The 21,215-nt window shown below is 41.3% G+C and overlaps 2 protein-coding genes across 2 annotated transcripts in view; one reads left to right on the top strand and one right to left on the bottom strand.

Annotated features, from left to right (window-relative positions):
• Window positions 1–1,221: 1,221 nt before the first annotated feature.
• FAM177A1 (family with sequence similarity 177 member A1) lies at window positions 1,222–15,248 on the top strand. Its single transcript, XM_081866170.1, has 5 exons — window positions 1,222–1,403; window positions 3,622–3,801; window positions 8,579–8,645; window positions 11,414–11,511; window positions 12,432–15,248. The coding sequence occupies exons 1-5, from the start codon at window positions 1,320–1,322 to the stop codon at window positions 12,642–12,644; spliced, it is 642 nt and encodes a 213-aa protein (XP_081722296.1). The 5' UTR covers window positions 1,222–1,319; the 3' UTR covers window positions 12,645–15,248.
• Window positions 14,259–21,215, bottom strand: part of PPP2R3C (protein phosphatase 2 regulatory subunit B''gamma) — a 25,049-nt gene continuing 18,092 nt past the window's right edge. The window contains exons 10-13 of the mRNA XM_081862049.1: window positions 20,738–20,874; window positions 19,533–19,670; window positions 17,834–17,893; window positions 14,259–15,651 (exon numbers count right to left, since the gene is read on the bottom strand). Of these exons, the coding sequence (XP_081718175.1) occupies window positions 15,463–15,651; window positions 17,834–17,893; window positions 19,533–19,670; window positions 20,738–20,874 (524 nt within the window). The 3' untranslated portion in view covers window positions 14,259–15,462. The remainder of the gene's footprint in view (window positions 15,652–17,833; window positions 17,894–19,532; window positions 19,671–20,737; window positions 20,875–21,215) is intronic.

Below are 21,215 nucleotides of genomic sequence, written 5' to 3'. Positions count from 1 at the left end.
ACTTCGAAATGTTAAAATGATTGTAAAATCAATGAATGTCTAAATTTGAAAAGTAGAAGTAAAAACGTTTTTTTAAAAAATCATAGAATTGTAGAGTTGCAAGGTACCCTGGGGTGGGGTGGCAATATGCCCAGGTGGAAAGCACTTCAACGTCTGGGAAAATCAGGAAGTATGGCAACCTATGTATATTTTAGCGAATTTCCGTAAAAATAGCTCATTTTTTATTTTTTTTTAGATTTAACTCAATAACTTTGTTGCATCCAGATTTTCATTTTGTGAATTATGGCAACCCTATGGAGGGTGGTGGTGTTTCATCTAGTCCAATCCCCTTGCAATGCAGAAACTGCAACTTAAAAAATCCATGATATGACCATCCAACCTGTCAAGCAAATACAGTCATACCTCGGGATAAATACGCTTCAGGTTGAGTGCTTTCGGGTTGCGCTCCGCGGCAACCCAGAAGTAACGGAGCTCGTTACTTCCGGGCTTCGCCGCTCGCGCATGTGCAGATGATCAAAATGACGTCACGCAAATGTGCGGAAGCGGCGAAACACGACCCACGCACAGACGCACTGTCACGTCTTATGTTCTGTTCGGGATGCAAATGGGGCTCCGGAATGGATCCCGTTTGCATCCCGAGGTACCACTGTAGTCTACAGCAGTGATGGCCAAACGTGGCCCTCCAGCTGTTTGGGGAACTACAGTTCCCATCACCCCTGACCACTGGTCCTGTTAGGGATGATGGGAGTTGTAGTCCTAAAACAGCTGGAGGGCCATCACTGGTATAGATAAGCAGGGTGGGTGAAGCTGTGGCCCTCCAGAATCTGCTGAACTCCAACTCCCATCAGCTCCAGCCAGGAGTTAACAGAAATGGATGATGGGTGTTGGAGTCCAGCAAGCAGAGTCCATGCTGGAGATGGATAAAGATTTTTGTTTGTTTTTGTTTCCTGTCGCTCCACAAACTATGGACGCCCGACAACAGATGGCACCTAGGCTACCTCGTCCTTTAGCCCTAACTGGCCCCTAACCGAAGAACCGTGGAGGGGGGGGGGCACACCTGCCCGCTGGCAGTGGCAGAGAGAAGCTAGCTAGGCCGCCGCCCTTGCCCCCTCTGCCGCTAGAGGGCCCCCGCGAGCGGGCTCTTCCTGGTCTCCTAGCAACCGGCGAGCCCGGGCGGGGCCGCCGGGGCCGCCCTTTCTATGAGCTCACTTCCCAGGGCCTCCGCCCGGGAGGAGGAGGAGGAGGAGCAGGAGGGTTCGGCCTGGCGCGAGCCCCGCTGCTGCCAGTCTCCCTCCGGCTGGGCTGAGGGCGGTGGGAGTATGGAGCAGGGGCTGTCCGCCATCACTCTGTATTGCGCCCCAGCCGCCGTCGCTGTCACCGCCTTCGCCATGGAGCAAGAGCAGGTGAGTCTCTTTCCCCGCCACTCCGGGAGCCTCTTCGGCGGCGGCGGCGGCGGCGGGGGAAGCCGCTCACCTGACCCAGCCTCCTCCATGACACCTCCAGCCCGTCTCTCGCCATGCCTGGGTCTCCGCCCTGTCTGAGGGGAGAAGAAGGGGCAGCCCTGCCCTCCTTGGCCTGGCGCAAGGGGGTTTGTGCGGCGCCCTTCCTCGCTGCAGCCGGCTTTGCCTTCCTCACAGACGGGGTCTGCTGAGGGGAGCCTTGGGCGGCTTGTCTTATATTCGAGGTCGCTGCCGGGGGGCAAAGCGTTTCAAGGCGCCTCCTCCCTCGCTCCTTGGAAACCACCTACAATTTCCCTCAAGGTGCAACTCGCGCGTGCTTTATTTGCAGCCACAGCCCGGCCTGTGGGCGCTGGGCTTTCCCCCCCCAAATTATTTGTATGCTGCTGCCACTTCCTCCCCATCCCCGTGCCAGTTGCGCTTCTTGTTTGTAGTCCTGTGTTTCCTGGTGGTGGTGATGCTGGGTGTGGTTAGGACCCGGTTCAGTATCGGCCGAGCCTTGGAAAGTGGAGCCCACTGTTGCAAAGAAGGGTTTGTGGAGTTGCTTAAATACGGTCGTTCAGATGGCCTACACTTTTATAGCAGCATCGCTTGCAGGGAATGCTATCCAGTCTCGGGTTACCTGTGGGCTGGAGGTGTTGCCCATCTTTTCAGAAGAAGCTGGTTACGGGCAAAAGCAAAAACGGTTCTCAAAAAGCAGATTTTTAAAATAAAAAAAAGCAGTGTCACATCTGAACACTTTAGGAGTGAACATGGTTCTGTCTTTTAAGCACCGGAACGTCTCCATTTCATGATAACAGGATTGTTCTAATTCCCACGTAGAACAGCTAGGCTTATTTTATTGATGAAAACACGATCTGAAAAGAATTTTGTAGTGAAGCTGGTTAAACAGTTCATCTGTGACTTTTCACAAATCCAGGACTAATCCATTCTGTTTCACAGGGCTTCAAGATCCAGAATTTTTAGTATTTATAATGTCATCATTTGCATTTAATAAATTAACTAGTAGCCTGTTTTTCACATACATATGAATAAATTCACAAATACCATTTATTCATCAAATTATTATGTGCACCATCTACCTTCTGCCTTGATACGCTTTTGTACTTCACACATATATCAGGTGTTCTGATTTCTTCGAGCTCCTCCTGTAAGCAGATACCTGTTACAAATCAGCCTGTTTAATATTACATAGACAGCCTTTGACTTTCACCTGTGAAAACTTGGCAAAAGCAGTGACATAGTTGCCTTACATGTAAAGGATGCTCTTTACAAAAAAGTACCTTAGGAGGCTAAAGAGTTCGGAAAGCTTTTCTTGTTTGTATACTTTTGGCTACAAAAACTCTGATGGATATTTAATAATATTAATGCTTGAGTGGCAACTGTAAAGAAGGGACGCTCAATTTTAAATACAAATAAAGGGGAAATTTTAAACTGGCCTGATACATTTTGTTTACATTCTTTTGCAATAGGAGCAAAGAGGCATTGATCTAATATTTATTGAAACAATTTTATGCGGGGTGTACTTTCAGCAGACTGGTTTTCTGGATCTTACTGGTCCTAGTCCAATCTCTACTCAGTCAGGGATTGCTTGGGTAGCCTTGAGCAAATTTAAACCTCACTTACTAGCTGCAAATTCAAAATAAGAATGATTTCCCTCCCAGGTGTACAGTATTGTAGGGATAGATGAAAATACTCTGAAAACAAAGTGATCAGGAAATAATGGTTATTTTATATAGGCATTTAACAACATGTGGCAGTGTTTATTTATATTTATTAATGAAGCTCCTTCACATGTGTCTCAAGGCAATTTACAAGCATTCCATAAAATTCATTTAAAATTATACTTTCCTCTGCCCCCAAGGTGTGGGTGAAATATAATTGTAAAACTTATGGAAGATTATTTTGTGGGGGTCTGCAAAGAAGTTGAACTTGCTGTAGAGCCGTTTAACAACAACAACAACAACAACAACAATAATAATGATAATAATTTATTATACCCTGTCCATCTGGCTGGGTTTCTCCAGCCACTCTGGATGGCTACCAACAATATTAAAAACATGATAAAACATCAGACATTAAAACTTCCCTAAACAGGGCTGCCTTCTATCCTTCCCTTATCACGTGGGCATTTTTGCAACTGACAAAAATGCTCTTGTTTCAGTTGCATGCAAATGGCGATAGAGGCTTTGAGAATGTGGAACTTGGAGTCATCGGAAAAAAGAAGAAAATTCCAAGAAGGGTCATCCATTTTGCAAGTGGAGAAACCATGGAAGAATACAGCACAGATGAAGAGGAGGATGAGCAGCAGGAGAAAAAAGACCTCTTGCCTTCTGTTGATCCAGTAGGTTTGTTTCTGAAATTGTTTGTTTTCCATGGTGCATTATGTTACCCAAATGGAGTAATAAAATTCTGTTAACTCTTGTTTATCCTGTTCTGATAAATCTCTTTCCATAGGAAGAGGACTATTTAATTGTCATAATGTGGTGTCTTTTTAAAAATATAGGCAGCAATCATTTTGTGTGGGAGTTCCATTCCTAGCCCCCACATGTGTTGGTGTAGCGTGCATAAGCTTGTCCCGGCCTGTTCTGCCCTGTTCTGCCCCTGTTCTGTCCCACCCCTGTTGTGCCCTCTACTGGGTGCAAAAGGACCTGTGTGTTGGCAGCTGCGCGTCAATTGGATGCATGCAAAATGGTCTGTACACCGTTTCAGATCTTTGTCAGTGGTGGACCTTGGGGCCTCAAATTTCAGCAATGTCCTGTGCGATGCCAAGATTTGGCACCCCTGCCTTTTACACTACATTCTAAATAATAGCTGTAGTGTTGTCCCCCATCCCCCGCTTTGTGCCCAGTGAGACTGCATTGGTCACAGTCCCTAAATCTGCCTCTGTCTCAGTTGGCCAATGAACTTGCAATATGGCGTTAGACAACCTGAACTATTTTAGCCACAACCCTCCACCCCACCCACGTCTGAAAGGGAATGAATAAGGGAATGAATCTGACCTTCTTTGCACAGTTCATACCTTGGATCCTGAACACCTTGGTACTCGGACGTTTGGCTCCTGAACACCACAAACCTGGAAGTGAGTGTTCTGGTTTGTGAACGTTCTTTGGAACCCTAAGGCCTGACAGGGCTTCCACAGCCAATTGGAAGCTGCGCTTTGGTTTCCGAATGTTTTGAAAGTCGAATAGACTTCCAGAATGGATTCAGTTCAACTTCCAAGGTACGACTGTACTGAGATAATGACTCGGATGCAGAGTAGCACAAATGAAACTCTGCTTATATAATGGAGTTTTCCCTCCCTCCCTCCCTCCCTCCCTTCCTCTCCCATACACCAAAAAGCAGTTCCTTAGTGTTGGGAACATTCTTGAAAAGTGAAGAATGGGCATTGGAGAGACTGCAGCGGAAGAGATGAGTTAATAAAAATTGGGTAGAAGCAAGTGGAAACTCAGAATGGAAACCAATACTTTGAACATTTGAGTGTGCTGTAGAAGTGTATGTGTTTATTTAAACAAGACGAACTCAGGTTTCTGTTTGTATCCTGAGGGGTGTTAAGTGTTCTGTTTGGCATGTCAGTTTTGTTTAACCAACCCTCTTTCCTGAATTTGTGGTGATGATGGATGGTTGAGACAGGGGTAGGTGGCCGCCCAATGTTGTGAACTGCAACTCCCATCAACCTCCTGGTGCTGATAGAAGTTGGAGTTCAACAACATCTGGAGGGCCACAGGTTCCTTGTGCTAGTAGTTATTCCATAAAAGCGTACCAAAAAAAATGCCTTCTGTGCATTTCAGAGAATACATGTGCAGAATAAAGGATGCTTTTGTATTGGCCTAAATATACTATGTTGTATATTCAACACAGTGCCATCATATCCTATTTGGTTTTGTTTGGCCCTCCCAGAGCTGAATTTTTTATACAAACAGATACTAAAATGTTCAACTGCTTCTGTAAGGATTCTTGAATATTGCAATATATTTAGGGGCAAAGTGCTGTTTGAAATAAACATGCAACTAGGTCAACATCATCAGTACAATTCAGGTTTGTTCCTTTGTGTTTATTCAGTTTCTAGAAGGAAATATTTTACTGAATGCGATGAATTTTACATCAGACATGCCCTATTACCAGGCCAAGATCTGGCATCCTGAATAGCAATTCTGTCTCTGAACAGAGAGAGGTACTATTGACTTGCATTGTGTTGCAAAGAAGGCAGAGAGAGAAAGATGCTGGAGTGCAGAATGCAACTGTGTCCAAAGCATAGTGGAATAGAATCTGCGAAAAACAATCCGTCCTTTTTACATCTTTATAGTACACTTCATAAGCCTTCTTTGTGTGACATTTTATTATACAAATTTAAAATGAAATGACTGTAGAACCATCTTCTGCTGCATAACTTGCTTTCATTATAGTGTTATTTGATAGGATAAATGTTTGTTTTTATTTATTTATTTGTATACTGCCCTTCATTCTAGAGTTGCAGAGCAATATACAAAATAAAGCAACAGTAAATTAAAATCACAAATACATCAATACACAGTAGAAAACATTAATTTAAAATAGAACACTTGAAGCTTGGCACTAAAAACCAGCAAATGTTAGGACAAATAAATAGGTCTTCAACAAGTGCCGAAACATCATATTGTGGTACAGCTGAGAAAGGATTGCTGTTACCTGTGGCATATTGTGTGAGCCCCAGCAATATAAATGAGGCAGAGAAAAAGAATATCCCCAGCTGAGCTCTGGTACCTTGGCAAAAATGCTGTAGGATTTCTATACAGACAAATAAATGGTCTGTTTTCTGACAGTGCCATGTTGATAGCTTATTATTTCAGCTGTGGTATAAAAGGGTACATTTACAAAGACTAGCATCCGCTCATTAAATTTGCCTTGGTGAACTGACATATTAGGACTTTTAATGGAAACACAGCATCCTTTAAAAAATGGAACTTGGCTGGTGTTGGCTTCTTTACGAATAAACGCAGAACCTAAAATAAAATGGTTTACTTCTGGTCTGAAACTGTAGCTTTAATAATACAGACTTATTTCAAAGCCTGCACTTATAAATCAGAAGTACGTATTCACCTACCCCTGTTTATGACTTAATGCAACTATTAAATTTTATATGACTTTCAGGCACAAAAATCTACATAGGTAGCTAAAAAGAATAATAGCAAATGAATCTATGTTGAAGTTCATAACATGGGAGTGGGTTGGGAGTTTTCAGCCGGTGAACTGTTGTTTCGCCAGAGAATACAAATGTGCATTTTTCTTCCTTCAGAGATACCTTGGTTTTTGCAAATGAACATTGAGAACATTGAATAATAAGTCTGTTAACATTTGTTCATGCCTTTTTCTGTAGACCCCACATAAGTACCAGTTTGCTTCTAAGGGTCTTGAGTATTTACAATTGCTATAAGAAGTAGATGGAGCTTCCACTCACACATTAGGATTTTCCCTTTCCTGAAAAGCCCTGCCAGAAAGCTTGTGGGAGGGGGACCCTTAGACAGCCTTCCTGCAGGGTAAATAGTTGCAGTTGCAAAAGAAATTCAGAAAGCCTGTATGAAAGTGCTTAAGATTCTGAGCCCATCATTTAAGGACTTGATCAATACCCAGAATAGATTAAAGTGTTTGTATTTAATTATCAGTTTCTTCAGGTAAGGTTTGAACTAGCCAATCTTTGTGTCAATATAGCTTTAGTTTTGAAACATACCAAGAAGAAAAGGTTTATGTTTTACGCTGCATTTTTATTTACAACAGGATAACTATAGCTTTACTTCCTTGCATTGTTAATGCATGTCAAATATATATCAAGATTTCATTTCTGTAAACTTTCTGGTGTGGCAAATTCTGCATTTGCAATGGCAAATTGGCTCCTAAATGCTATTGCCATCTTATGTATTGTATCTGCAGAATTGGGGAGGTGAGAGCATAGCAGATGCTTTGCATGCAGAAGATTCCAGGTTCAGTTCCTAGCATGTGCAGGTTGTTGGCATCCATCTGTTTTGGGAGACAATGAAAGAGTGTGCCATTGGGGAGTGAGGTCAAACCACTGGAGGATTAGAGCGCCTGCTGTGGCTAGAGAAACCAATATGGGAGAGAAATGTTTTACTGCAGGTGGGGCAAATGAAGGTGTCTGGTTTTGCTGCTATACATGCACCACTGTGTTTCCATCAGACAATATTGGGGTAGAGGGACAAATTATCTTACTTGGTTTAATGAAGCTTTCTATATTTCTACATTTATGCATATATTCAGAAGCACAAGATATAAGTACAGTGGTACCTCTGGTTAAGTACTTAATTCGTTCTGAGGTCTGTTCTTAACCTGAAACTGTTCTTAACCTGAAGCACCACTTTAGCTAATGGGGCCTCCTGCTGCCGCGCCCCCAGAGCACGATTTCTGTTCTCATCCTGAAGCAAAGTTCTTAACCCGAGGTACTATTTCTGGGTTAGCAGAGTCTGTAACCTGAAGCGTATGTAACCTGAAGCATATGTAACCCGAGGTACCAATGTAATATGATTTTCTATCTGATTGGAAGAGCTATAATTTCTGCATGTGAACATTGGGAAAAGAAGGCATTGTGTCTTGTTGCCAAGCAAATATATTCAGGGTGGGTATTCTACCATTAGGTGCCACTACAAAAAAGGGCCCTGTTCTTGGCAGTTTAGCAACTGAAATTCATCTCCATGATAAACAATTTAAAATAGAGGAAGGTATGCTGAAGAGATGAGGTATGTTTTCAGGTCAATTTTCTTGCTTCTCCCCCCTTCCATTGGTGGTGTTGCTCTTGTTATACCCAAGTCAAGCAATAAAGACATTCATTGTTACATTCATCAGTAGCCTTAGGCAAGTGGAAGCACTTCTGAATCCCACCAATTCTCCCAACACACTGCAGCCCGTCACTCCCTCTGGCAAGCTGCTCCTGAGGGTTGGGAACAGTATGGGAACTGTTGCAGAGGGCTGTACTATGAAGAGGGGTCAATGAAAATTGGATGCCCTGCCTGTACAGAGTACTTCCACTTGCCTAACACCACCATTGGATATAACTTACGCGAGACACATGAAATAAATTTAAAGTCTTTCAGATGCGTAAACTAAATGATCTTAACCTTTATTTATTGCAGGCAACACTAACTTGGGGGCCCTATTTGTGGTTTCAGATGCTAAGAGTAGCCACATCAACACTATCAGGTATGTATGTATTCTCTGTCTCTCTGTGTCTACAGAAAACAAAGTAAGTTATAATGAAGTGCCAAGTGGTATGAGACTGAAAGGACAGGCATCAAATGAAGCCATGAAAGTGATAGTTACTGATATGCAAAAACACAAATCATTCCTTAACCTGCAGAAGGAAGTCTAGTGAAGTGATGAAAGCTCCCATTTACTTGGTTTATCCAGTGTTTTCTTAAAAGTTTAAAAGGAGGTACAGTGGTACCTCAGGTTAAGTACTTAATTCGTTCTGGAGGTCCGTTCTTAACCTGAAACTGTTCTTAACCTGAAGTACCACTTTAGCTAATGGGGCCTCCTGCTGCTGCCGTGCCGCCAGAGCCCGATTTCTGTTCTTATCCTGAAGCAAAGTTCTTAACCTGAAGCACTATTTCTGGGTTAGCGGAGCGTGTAACCTGAAGCGTATGTAACCCAAGGTACCACTACTGAATACTATTTCTCCTCACACAAGTATGTCTAGTGCTGCATATTTCAGTGCCTACACTTCACTATATATAGTCTGGCATGAGTAGGTGGTATATTACTCTGAAAAAATATATTACAGTGAAACCCAGTCTTCATTTTCTACACATGCCTTCTGTTCTGCTTTATAAGTTGATTAAAAGATGCAGCACTAGGGTACAAAATTAGACAACCATTTATTGCAATGAATGATATGACCTCCTTTCTTGTTGACTGTTTCCCTCGGCTTCCCATTTCAGTTTATTCCATCATTTTAAGAGGTCATGGGGGGCGGGTCTCAGGTGGGAATTAGACAGATTGGGGGGTGATATTTTTTCAAAAAATATATAAAAAGTCACAAGAGAAGTATTGCACACATTGACCCACCAGGTTATTATGTGAAGACGTGTGTGTAATTTTTAGACAGACTTAGGATGATGAAAAGCTTTTAGTAAAAGGGCAAGTTTATAGTAGTTTCCCCTGCCCCTTTTCGGGTTGTGTGTGTACACCCGCTTATCCAGCATTTGATGCCTGCAAGCCATACATACTCTGAGCTGAACGATTGTGGCTTCTTCACTTGACTGTAGAGCAGATAAGTATAAGGAGGAGGCCAGCTCAAGCAGCCCAGTGACCCATTGTGCAGCGACAACACGTCTTGCCATCTTTTGTTTTATACATCTAGTTTACCATTGAAACACCTTTGGGCCTGGTCTTTCACTAAAAGGGGATGTGGAATATCCTTGTTCAGGTACATTTGAAGAAAATTTAAACACACAGCAATCTCTTTTAGTGGGTATTTTCATGAAAAACCCACAAAACCTTCACTCTGTATGGTTTTAGGTGTAAAGGGTGTAGTCTTTTATTATCTGATCTGTGCTGTCACTTTTTATTTGCTTTCATTTCCATAGTTTGTGTGGTTCATGTTTTGGCTTGCACAAGTAGACATAAAAACTAAGGAAGTAGTAGAATAATGGGGGGAAACCCCTTCCTGCTGCTTTGTGAATGTTTCCTGTTTTTATACTGTTGTAAACTGCTGTGATATATTTTTATGATACAGTGGTATATAATCATTTCTTTAAATAACTAAATGTAAGATGGTGCAGAATGCTAATAGGAAACTGCTCACAAGTTTGCTTGGTAAGGCTGCAACATTCTGCATTTGCAATGGCAAATTGGCTCCTAAATGCTATTGCCATCTTATGTATTGTATCTGCAGAATTGGGGAGGTGAGAGCATAGCAGATGCTTTGCATGCAGAAGATTCCAGGTTCAGTTCCTAGCATGTGCAGGTTGTTGGCATCCATCTGTTTTGGGAGACAATGAAAGAGTGTGCCATTGGGGAGTGAGGTCAAACCACTGGAGGATTAGAGCGCCTGCTGTGGCGCTGATCATCAGTTTGCTGATGACACTACGGTGGTGGGGCTCATTTCAGGAGGGGATGAGTCCGCCTATCGGGACGAGGTGGAGCGGCTCTGTGTTTGGTGTGGAGAGAACAATCTGGCTCTTAATACAGCTAAGACCAAGGAATTGGTGGTGGATTACAGGACAAAAAAGGCGGTCATTCAGCCCTTGTATATCAACGGGGAACGGGTGGAGAGGGTGGCGAAATTCAGGTTTTTGGGAGTGACTATCGATCAGGGCATGACTTGGAGCGCAAATACCACTGCTCTGGTGAAGAAGGCTCAGCAGAGAATTTATTTCCTCAGACTTTTAAAGAAGAACAATCTGAGTGAGAAACTGCTGGTGTCCTTCTACCGAGGCTCCATAGAGAGCATTCTCACATACTGTATTTGTGCTTGGTTCTCCAGTTGTACAGCTAGGGAGAAGAAGGTGCTCCAGAAGGTCATAACCACAGCCCAAAGGATTATTGGTCATCCTCTCCCATCTTTGGAAGAACTGTACGGTTCCCGTTGTCTTAGGAAAGCAAACAACATCCTGCAGGATTCATCTCACCTGGGATACAGTCTGTTTGCACTACTGCCTTCTGGCAGGAGATATAGAAACATCAAGTCAAGGACAAATAGACTGAAAAATAGTTTCTATCCAAGAGCTGTGGCCTTTTTGAATGCTGTAACTCGATAGTGTGACCTGGAAGTTTGATGGGTGTGGGTGTGGGTGTGGCTGGAATGTGGTTTGTTTGGTTGTTGTTGCTGTTTTGCTTTTGTTGTTTTTTTAAGGGATGGCATCCAATTTCGTTGCACTGTGCAATGTTGCACTTGTGTAATGACAATAAAGAATCTATCTATCTATCTATCTATCTATAACATTCATAAATGTGTTTTATTTATTCAGTGTGTGACTTCCTTGGTGAAAAGATTGCCTCTGTTTTGGGAATCAGTACGCCAAAATACCAGTATGCCATAGATGAATACTACAGAATGAAGAAGGAGGTGTGTGCCTTTTTGTACCCTTTTAACAGTGTAGGAATTACAAACAGATTTACTAAAATGTACTGCATAATAGTCTGGTTTCTTAATATAAAATGGTTTAAAGATGTCATATTTCAGTTCTCTAAAACAATGTCAACACATTTTCTTCTGTATTAACTTGTTTTCACTCTCCCCTTTAAGTCCATTTGTCAGGACACTTTTTAATGGGAAACTTAAGAGTACATCCCAGATGCAGTCTCTTCAGGAAAACATGCTTGGTTGTATGTACTATTCAAATAGACTTTAACCTACGTTGGCCTAATATTATACGAAATAGTTTGCTACAATAGAACAAAGGAATTACGTACATGGTGAGGGGTTTCAGTTAAAACTGAGAAACCACTACCATACATCTGTTTTATAAGTCAACTGATATTCTAATTTGTATTAGGTTTTTTTTTCTTTATAAGAGTACGTTAAGGGTGTTACCCTCTAATTTACATTTTAAGTAGAAGAAATGTTCATTTGTATTTCAGAAGGTAAATGCTTCAGGAAGAACTGGTTCCTAAAATTGCCAATCCCAGACACTCAACTTCTGTTCAGAGGCTGCTTTGATAGTTTCCTACCATATGCCAGACATGGAAAAATCATTTGATGAGAGGCTTCCATATTTAATGCTGATCTGTAGGAAATGAACTTGGTTTCAAAACAGTATTGCCATTCTTTCTGTTGAGAAGCATGCAGATTGCATTAATGTTTTCTAATGTTAAGTTGACCTTTCCTGTTGGATGGGTACTTAAGAGCTTTGCAATAGTAATGTGCTGCAGTAGTAGCAACAACGTGGCAGCAATAAATGATTTTGGTACACATGAATATGCTCAGGTTATATGAATTCATGGAGTCCTCCTGGTTTTACAACATCTGAGGTTTGTTTTTTTTAGGAAGAGGAAGAGGAGGAAGAGAATAAGATGTCAGAAGAAGCAGAAAGGAGGTTTCAAGAGCAGCAGAACCAGAGTCAAGAGGGGACTGCTGTCCATACAGCTCAGCCAGAGGCTACAACCTGTAGTACATTTGTAAATCTCAACTTTGAAACAGAAGGAGATCGTCCGCTTGTTGTGGAAAGCAAACAAGATATTACTCCAGTGTCTGCTTAGAACGAGAACGTTGCATTAGAGTTCTTTGGGTAGCAGCCAACCGTGTCTGGTTGTCACTGGAATGGACTTCTGGTCATGCAGGAGGGTTTCTCCAGCCTCCCCTCCCCTCTGCACTCCTGAAATCTGCTTTGAATGGCTGTAGTGGGGAAGAGAGGCAGGAGAGGCCCTGCTGCTTGAGCAGAAGTCTGCTTGTGTGACATTGGTTATCACACCCCGTTTCTTAATTGTCAAATGTTTGTAGGCTCTGTTATGCATGTTCAGTGGAATGTAACTTATTTCAAAGTATGGTCAGAGATACCTAACGTCTCTTCAGCCAACATCTGTCTAATAAAGGCTAAGACATTTTGCTTAACCTATTAGATTATGAAATGCAAATAACTGGTCCTGTGATCTATCTATGCAGAACAAGTGAAATGTCTTTCCTGAACATCTGGTGCCTTGTTGACAGTTGTGGACTGATCACTGTGCTTTTTTGTTTTAAGGTCATTTTGCATTTATAATGTTACTTACTGAAACCTAGGTGAAAGTTTAGACTAATGGCAACTAATTCACAAGGCATCTTTGTGACTTAGTTTAATTTATTGTCAATGTTGTGTGCGTGTGTGTGTCCAGTCATATAGTTTAAAATAAGGTGACTTTAATGCCTGTATAAAAGAACTTGTCTGAAAACTCTATCTCATAAAGGACTGTCCTGTTAAGGGGTCCCTAAAGCATGTTCTCATTGCTTAGTTGGAAGAGTAAGAGTAATATACAGAGTAAGTTCACATTGTAATCTCTGACTTTATTATGTGTGTTGGGAAGGATAGTCTGGATAGAAGATGGTATGCTGATAAAATGATGGCTCTAAATATTGGGTGTAGCAAAAAACAAAAGTAGTGAGGTATGCTAAATTAATTATTTTGCATACCCTTGCAGTGTTTTTTCATTCTGAGTTAAACAGACACTGTTTCAGTGACAGAACTTGATTTTTATATTTAAAATATTTGAAAATAAGTTTGAGAACTGCCTACTGCATGTCAACAAGGGTGGGTTTTCTATCTAGAAAGGATCTTGTCGGCACCCTGACCAAGGACTACTGACAATTTAGCTTATATAATGAACCTTTTTGTGAGGACAATCCACACTAATTCTCACAAAATTCTGCAGCACAAAACTTTGCAGATATAGGACAGGATCCAGATGTCTGCGGATATGTGGCACAAAGAGATGCATGCAGAAAGCAGTGCACCATGCAAAACAAACAAAACCTTTTTTGGCTGTTGTTACACACTTTAATAGCTTCTTCCACTGTCTTGAGTCACTTTCTTAAAAGCTTGCTGTGCACCTGTATAAAATAGCCAGGAGTCAGGAAGAAACTGGGGACTACAAATTCATGTAGTATGGAAATAGGAAAAGTGCCACAGCAGTAGCCAGAAAAACTGCAGAGATATAGAACCACCTCATGGATCATGCCCTTTCCTTCACTGTCACTATCAGGCATGTGGGAAGGAGGAAGTGTTTAAGTCTTGTCTGCCACACTATTTTTTTTATGGGAAGCTCTTCTTAACTTGAGAATGTTAGAACAGCTTTAACTAAACGGCACATCACAACCTTCTGTTTTTTATTTATTTAAAAAATAACAATCTTGAAGGGAACATCCATTTTGATTTAAGAATCATTCAGATTCCAAATGCCGATTGTAAACTATGTGAAGCCTATATTAAGCATCTATTCAGGGCATCACAGTAAATTATTAAGCCTTTTGAGTGCCCAGCTGTATAATTACTTTTTGCCAAAAATGTTACTGCTTTATATAATAGGAAGGGCTTATTGTCATGAGGTTCTTCTATCATTGTGCCTTACCTTTACTATTTCTTTCAGTATATGCAAATGGTATGAAAGTGGGTACTTTTTCTTGTAAATGCATTAAATTTTATATTTAATATAATTTTAAATCAGTTGGGTTCAGAGTTGTTATTATAGGACTAGCAAACCTTTGGTATGAATGCAGCAGGCACAGGTGCCATTAAAATACCCAGTAGTAGGTCCTGGGATTCTAGTAAGCCTATACATTTACCCTACTAAGCCTATAATCCTGTGTCTACTTAGAAGTAAGTTCCACAGAAGTTACTCCTGGATAAGGCCTTGGAGGGCTGCATGCAATTAAGACATCAGAGGTATGTTTTGACAGGATAGACACATGTTTTGAGACACAACCATGACTTTTTAAGCCCTGTATTTGTGCACTTGCAACACTTAGAACAATTAACACCATCATGAGCATTTACACTAACTGTTTGTTATAGTAGATCAAGGTTTGTGATGCTGTTTTAGAGGGAGGCTTCACTATTATCCATTTGACAGGTATTTACTTCCATAGTAGTTTTAAAAGAATTGAGCTACACATTTGTAATTACAGTTCTACATATCTGATATTTCAGATATAAATGACCCAGAGATTTGTTTCTTTCTTGCACATGATTTGTTTTTGCAATGCCAATGCACCCGGTACAAAACCAAAAAGAGTATTCAAGACCAAATTATACCAACAGGTATAATTTGTCTAAACTGGAAGGTGGCTTGTAGGTTTAGGAATAATTTCAATAAACTTAATTTACCAGAAAAGTCTGTAAACGTTTAATTACATTTTCAACAAACAGCAGTACTCTTTTCCTTTTTTGCTTCAGAGAAGTTCCATCTCACAAGCCTTATACAAAACTTGTCCATCTGGAGCTACATGGAAGCTTCATTTATTTGGGTAATGAATACATTATTCAGCTTTAAATGGTCACTGTATCAGTTGGGCAGATCTCCATGGATACAGTCTATTCCTGTTAAATCATGTATCATCAAGATCTGTTGTGTTGTCATTGTCACTTGCTACAAGAACCTCTCTGTTCTCATAGGTCCAGAAGCCATTAAGATCAATTAAAATGCTAGTGACAGTGTCGCCTTGACTACTGTTGATTAAGTCCTGAAGAGTGATTTTGTAAGGATCCTTGGGCTTCACCATGTCAAAGATTTCATCCTAGAAAAAGCAAAATTAACAGTTTCTTTAACGGAAGTCAAATAGGATAAAAATGTTTGCACACCAGTACCAGGACTTTAAAAAAATATATATCAAAAAAATTAAGTAACACTTAATTTCACTTTCCCCTCATGCTTTGGTGTTCAATTTTAGTAGTAAAGCACATCCTGGCTGAAAAGGAGTGTAAACTGAACAATATACGAAGGATGTGTTTATACTTACTTTCAAAATACAGTCACAGTTAATTCCTCTAGTAAAGTTCTTTATTGCAGTGCTGCTCCCACATTGTTTGAGTTAGTTACTGAGCAGATAAGAATGAGACCTGTTTTGTCTTAGCAGCCAGCATAAGGAGCAGTGGTCATCAGCGCCCGTACAGTGGTGCCCCGCAAGACGAACGCCTCGCAAGACGGAAAACCCGCTAGACGAAAGGGTTTTCCGTTTTGGAGGCGCTTCGCTAAACGAATTTCTCTATGGGGTTGCTTCGCAAGACGAAAAAATCTTGCGAGTTCCCGCGGGTTTTTCCCCGCTTTTCCCCCCCTTTCCTAAGCCGCTAAGCCGCTTATCAGCTGTTCCGCTGATAAGCCGCCTCTCAGCTGATCGCTAAAAGCCGGTAGACTGCTAATAGCGCTAATCCGCTAAGCCGTCAATGGGCTTGCTTCGCAAGAGGAAAAAACCGCTAGACGAAGAGAATCACGGAACGGATTAATTTCGTCTTGCGAGGCACCACTGTAAATGCATTTTGGAGGGGATGGCAGTGACCTAGATTAAATTTAGAATCTGTATACACTAACCCGGGGTCAGCAAACTTTTTTCAGGAGGGGGCCAATTCACTGTCCCTCAGACCTCGTGAGGGGCCGGACCCCCCTCCCGAAAGCCCCCCCCCTGCTGCCACTCACGCTGCATCGTTGTCGTCCTCTGCCTCAGCCAGGGGTCCGTGGGGTGCAGAGCCCATGCTGCCGCCACCGCTTCCTCCCACTCGGCTCTTGACTGTACGGTCCGCCTAAGCGGGAGGGAAGGGGCGTTGCCCAGAGGCACCCACAGCTTTGGATTGGCTGCAGGAGCTTCCTGTGGCCAACCCAAAGCCGCGCCAGCATTGCCACCCGCCCAGAGGCGTCTGTGGTTTCAGACTGTTGGCAGGAGCTTCCAGCGTCTGATTGGTGGCCGCACCAGTGTTGTGGAAGTCAGTCCCCACGCAGTGAGACCTCCGTGCCGTTCTGGTTTAGCGCAGGGACTGACCGAGCGGGCGGCAGGGTCCGCAAGGTTTGCGGTCCGGATTAACGAGCCTGGTGGGCTGTATCGGTCCACGGACCTTAGTTTGCTGACCCCTGCACTAACCTAAGGGCAGATGCACAGCTATATTTAATTGCTCCATGTGACAGCTGTCTCCCAAGTGTTGATCTTTTTCAACAGTGGATCTCGCATAGGACAGGTAATTTTTGTTGACGCCATGATAAGACTTCCTTACCTACTTGCAGCAAAAAGCTTGCCTCACAAATCAATTCATGCTTTCCAACTGACACAACGTAACACACACAACACAGCCAACAAATGCATGCTGCTTTAAACTGTCCAAGGTGGCAAGCCATTTGCCTGCAAATAGCAAAAGGATCTATGGTGGCATGACAAAAGAGTTCTGGTTAAGCGGCTACATGTAGAGGTTTTACCCCTTAGTGACTGCTACGAGTTTTGGGGGCACCAGCTATCGTTTCCCCCACTTGTGCTGCTATTTATAGCCTTATTCATTAGGTGATGAGAATGAGGCATGTGTCCAAGCATCTATCAGTTCTCCAATTCAACTTTCAAGATGGATTCAGAAATCAAAGTAGCAAAATGAAAGTATCCTCTAAAAAACCCCAATTAACATTACATGGATAATATGTGAAATATTGGCCTGTCAACATTTTTTAGGCAAGAGGCTTTCCAGGCCTGTCACTTTACACCGCAGAATTATCTCCCTGAAGCTTCTGTTTGCCTATGGGCTACATATATAGAATGTTACTGTTTTTTTCCAAAAACCTTCAAAAATATATTGTACCAAATTCAATACTATTAAGACATTAACTATGGAATCAACATTCTACCACAATACTGCCCCTAGTACATATAAACATTCTCTCTCATTTCAGAAAGTCAGGTCTTTCTCATACTACTGCAAACAAATAAATTTTGATAGAAATCTAACCTTGACATCTTGAAAAGAAACTGGTTCTTGCCCATGAATTTTCATCTGTTCTTGAATAGCCTATGGCAAAAGCACAAAGAGGTGTAACATATGTTCAGAAAACAAGACAGCATGTTTTCAAATCCAAGAGAGTGAATAAGCTGTGTTACATGGATAAATAACACTACTATGTGCTAATTCGTATATATAATTTAGCCCTGTCTCCCCAGAATGGTAGAAGTATTCCAGGGTCTCAGGTAGAGGTCTTGTTCAGTTCCTGCTACCAAATATCCTTTGATGGCAGGTGCTGGGATTGAACTAGAGATCTTAAACATTCAAAGTATATGCTTCAACTGAGCTAAGAATCTTGTCCTTTATCATCTGTTTGGAGAGGTATGCTGCCTGTGTTTATTCCCCTTGTGTGAAGCGTAGGCAGGGACTGAAATCTGTCCTTTTCTCTGCAGATCTATCAAAGCAGAAAGCGCTGACCATCTGTTCAATCTATGTGCAACAATTCCCAACTTCTAGCCCACTTTGAAGAAAAGTATTAGAACTGAAGCAAGCAGCAGGCCTATTGTTAAAATAGGCTTTTAGCCTCAAACTTTGAGACTAACTATAAAGTGTATACTGGAAGAAGAAATAATTGAAAGATGAAGGGCCAATTGATGTTTGTTATAGAAGAATTAATCTGTTTCATGCTGCTAAAAGAACACAGCTCTGGATGTATTTTAAACCTGCAGAGCATTTATTGTAAAAGCTTTGAAAGTGTTCCAGATTTTCTTTCTCTAAACCTTTAGTTGAATTATCCTACTCCTGAGTCATTAGCAGCAAAATACTTTGGTTGAGTAGGCACAGAATTGGAGGTGATCAATATTAAGGGGGTTAGCTTTTACAAACAAGACTGAATTGCTCTGATTGCTTTAATCTGAATGAAATATATACTTGTGTGGGATGACAGTGGAGTCACTATTTTATCTTCAAAATTCACAAAAGGACATGCCCTACAAAAAAAAGGATTAAACCTGAAAGCCATTTTAGTGCCTGTAAAAAGGAGATTTAAATTTAACAAACATTTCTACTAGATCATGTAGAAGCTAAAATTGTATCCCTAGTGGTGTAACATCCTAAGACTTAATATTAGCATCAGCAGATCTGTGAGACTGCTGATTCAGTGATCCTCTAAGAAGTACTTATTTGCTGGAAATAGTATAGTCATGGTTAGTTCATAAAGGTGTGTTTTTATAACAGGATCATCTGAGTGAGTTCCAGTCAATGAGAAAATGTAAGTTTAGAAAGAGCCTGCTAAAACATGCAGGCTATTGTATGAAAGCTGCCCTCTGATTATATAGGAACCACAGCTTATCCATTATTACTGGTAGTCAGAATATATTAACATCCCATAGAAGTTAGCTATTAGAGGTCATCAAAGACTATTACCTTAAAAAGAAGAGTTGTACGGAAAAGTCAAAACCTGGTATTTAATTAAAATCACAGTGGTGTATTTTCTTTATGTAAGATGTGCTCTGAAAAGCCATTCTGAATTATTTCCCTTTCTTAATGTGAAGTTTTAAACATTTATATATTTCTTTAAAGTTGACAAAAACCTCACCTCAAACACTGGTAGTTTAAAGCAATTGCCTGCTGATCTCTAGGTAGAGGCACAAAGGCTGTAACAACACATGTACAAAAAAATGACCTACCTCTACAAAAAGGGACTTACCCTAAAGAAATAATTAAGGGAAAAGACATTCAGGTATCCTTTGTTCTCTATATCAAGCAGCTTGAAAATATACTGCAGAGCGGCAGGTTCCTTTCTGTTTTCTAATGCAAGTACAAAGTCCAGGTACGTCTTATAGTCCTAAAAGCAGATGCAATCATGTTTATTATAGTCCACTTTCTAAATTGATTTTGCAAGCAGAACATAATTGGTGGCTATTTCCTTGTAGGGGAGCAGTTAGTTTTCATTGAAAGACAGCATGACTCAGAAAATGGCTGCTGAGAAAAAAAGGGTGTGCAGAAAATACATGCTTTTTTATTGGATAGGCAACATACCCATAGATTTCTATCAGAACTACTCGTGAGGTTGTCCCTTAGTCTGAACTAAATGAACATTTGAACAACAGCCTATCACAGTCTTCTAATGGCCAACCATTGTTCTAGTTCAACTAAAGCTGAATTCATGTGTTAGGCAATTAAATAATATTTAGCCAGTTAATAATTTGCTGGTCAATCATTGGTTGAAATGTATCATACGGCCTAGTGTCCTAAATTCTATACATTTTACTAGAAGTAACATGCTGCAGCATATCTTATTGACAACACAACTCCTGTTGTAAATTGGGTACGGAAACAATAGCTATGTTTTCTCATTGTTCTATTTTTACCACCAATTTAGTTACCCAATTCCAGTTCTGCATGTACTTGTAAGAATTATCTCCCCCCAAAATGAGCAATTTTATTCAAAACTCAGCAACAGCTTTCTAAACAATAACCTAATTGTATTTTTAGCTTAGGGAGGTAGACAATGGCCACTTTGCTGATTGACAAGGAGGGCAAGGTCTTATAAATGTGAATTCTATATTAGTGGCTGTATGTTTGTGCTTCCAAGGCTGTTTGTTAGTTTCAATTTATAAGTTACTTGCTGTTCTTGCTTTTGGCATTAGGACGTACATAAGAGCCCACTGTCCTCCCTATCACAATGAGATTTCTTATTCAGCTAGCTGCTAAGTTATGAATTTGCAGTGTGTGGGTTTTTAGCTGCCATTCACATGAGAATTTTGCCTTCATTCTATTTTGTTAGCATGCATATAAAAAGTGGAGGAGTTTCAACTTTTTTAAAAAACAAAACAATACCCAAACACCACAACCTTGCCTTTACAAGAAATGCAAGATATTTCTTCTACCATGCATCTATGAGAAAAGTACCATTTCTCCATCATAGGTCAGGCACTCTTGGAAGACACGGTCCAAAAATACGTTGGTCAGAGTCCCTGTTCCGTATCGAGATAGCTCCTCCTTGCTAAGCATCCCATTGTGGTCTTTGTCAAGATTTAAGTACTGCCCTGCAGGGAGGGGGGAAAAGGAGGGGGTGGGGGAAATGCAGTAACAATTTCTTGTGCCACTTCATAACAAAGGATTCGTGAACAAACATGCTACAACTTGTAGTAAGAGAACCTCTTGATTTCTACTGCACAAATTGGCAGGGGTTTTGTCTTAATGAAGATGGTTGGTAGTGGGGTCGTATAAAGCCATGTCGTCTTGTAGTGACAGTACTTAATATTTACAAGTGGGACCTCAACAAAATGTTGCAGAATGGAGTGCTTCTATTCAGGATTGCAGGCAGGCAGGCAGGCAGGCAGGCATGCCATGCCCTTTTCCAGGACACACCATTCCCCCGTCCCCT

This window comes from Podarcis erhardii (assembly GCF_964252035.2).
Source record: "Podarcis erhardii genome assembly, chromosome: 1".
In the NCBI taxonomy this organism is placed as follows: domain Eukaryota; kingdom Metazoa; phylum Chordata; class Lepidosauria; order Squamata; family Lacertidae; genus Podarcis; species Podarcis erhardii.
Note: the sequence above shows the minus strand (reverse complement) of the source record. Positions and strands in the feature narration are given on the sequence as shown.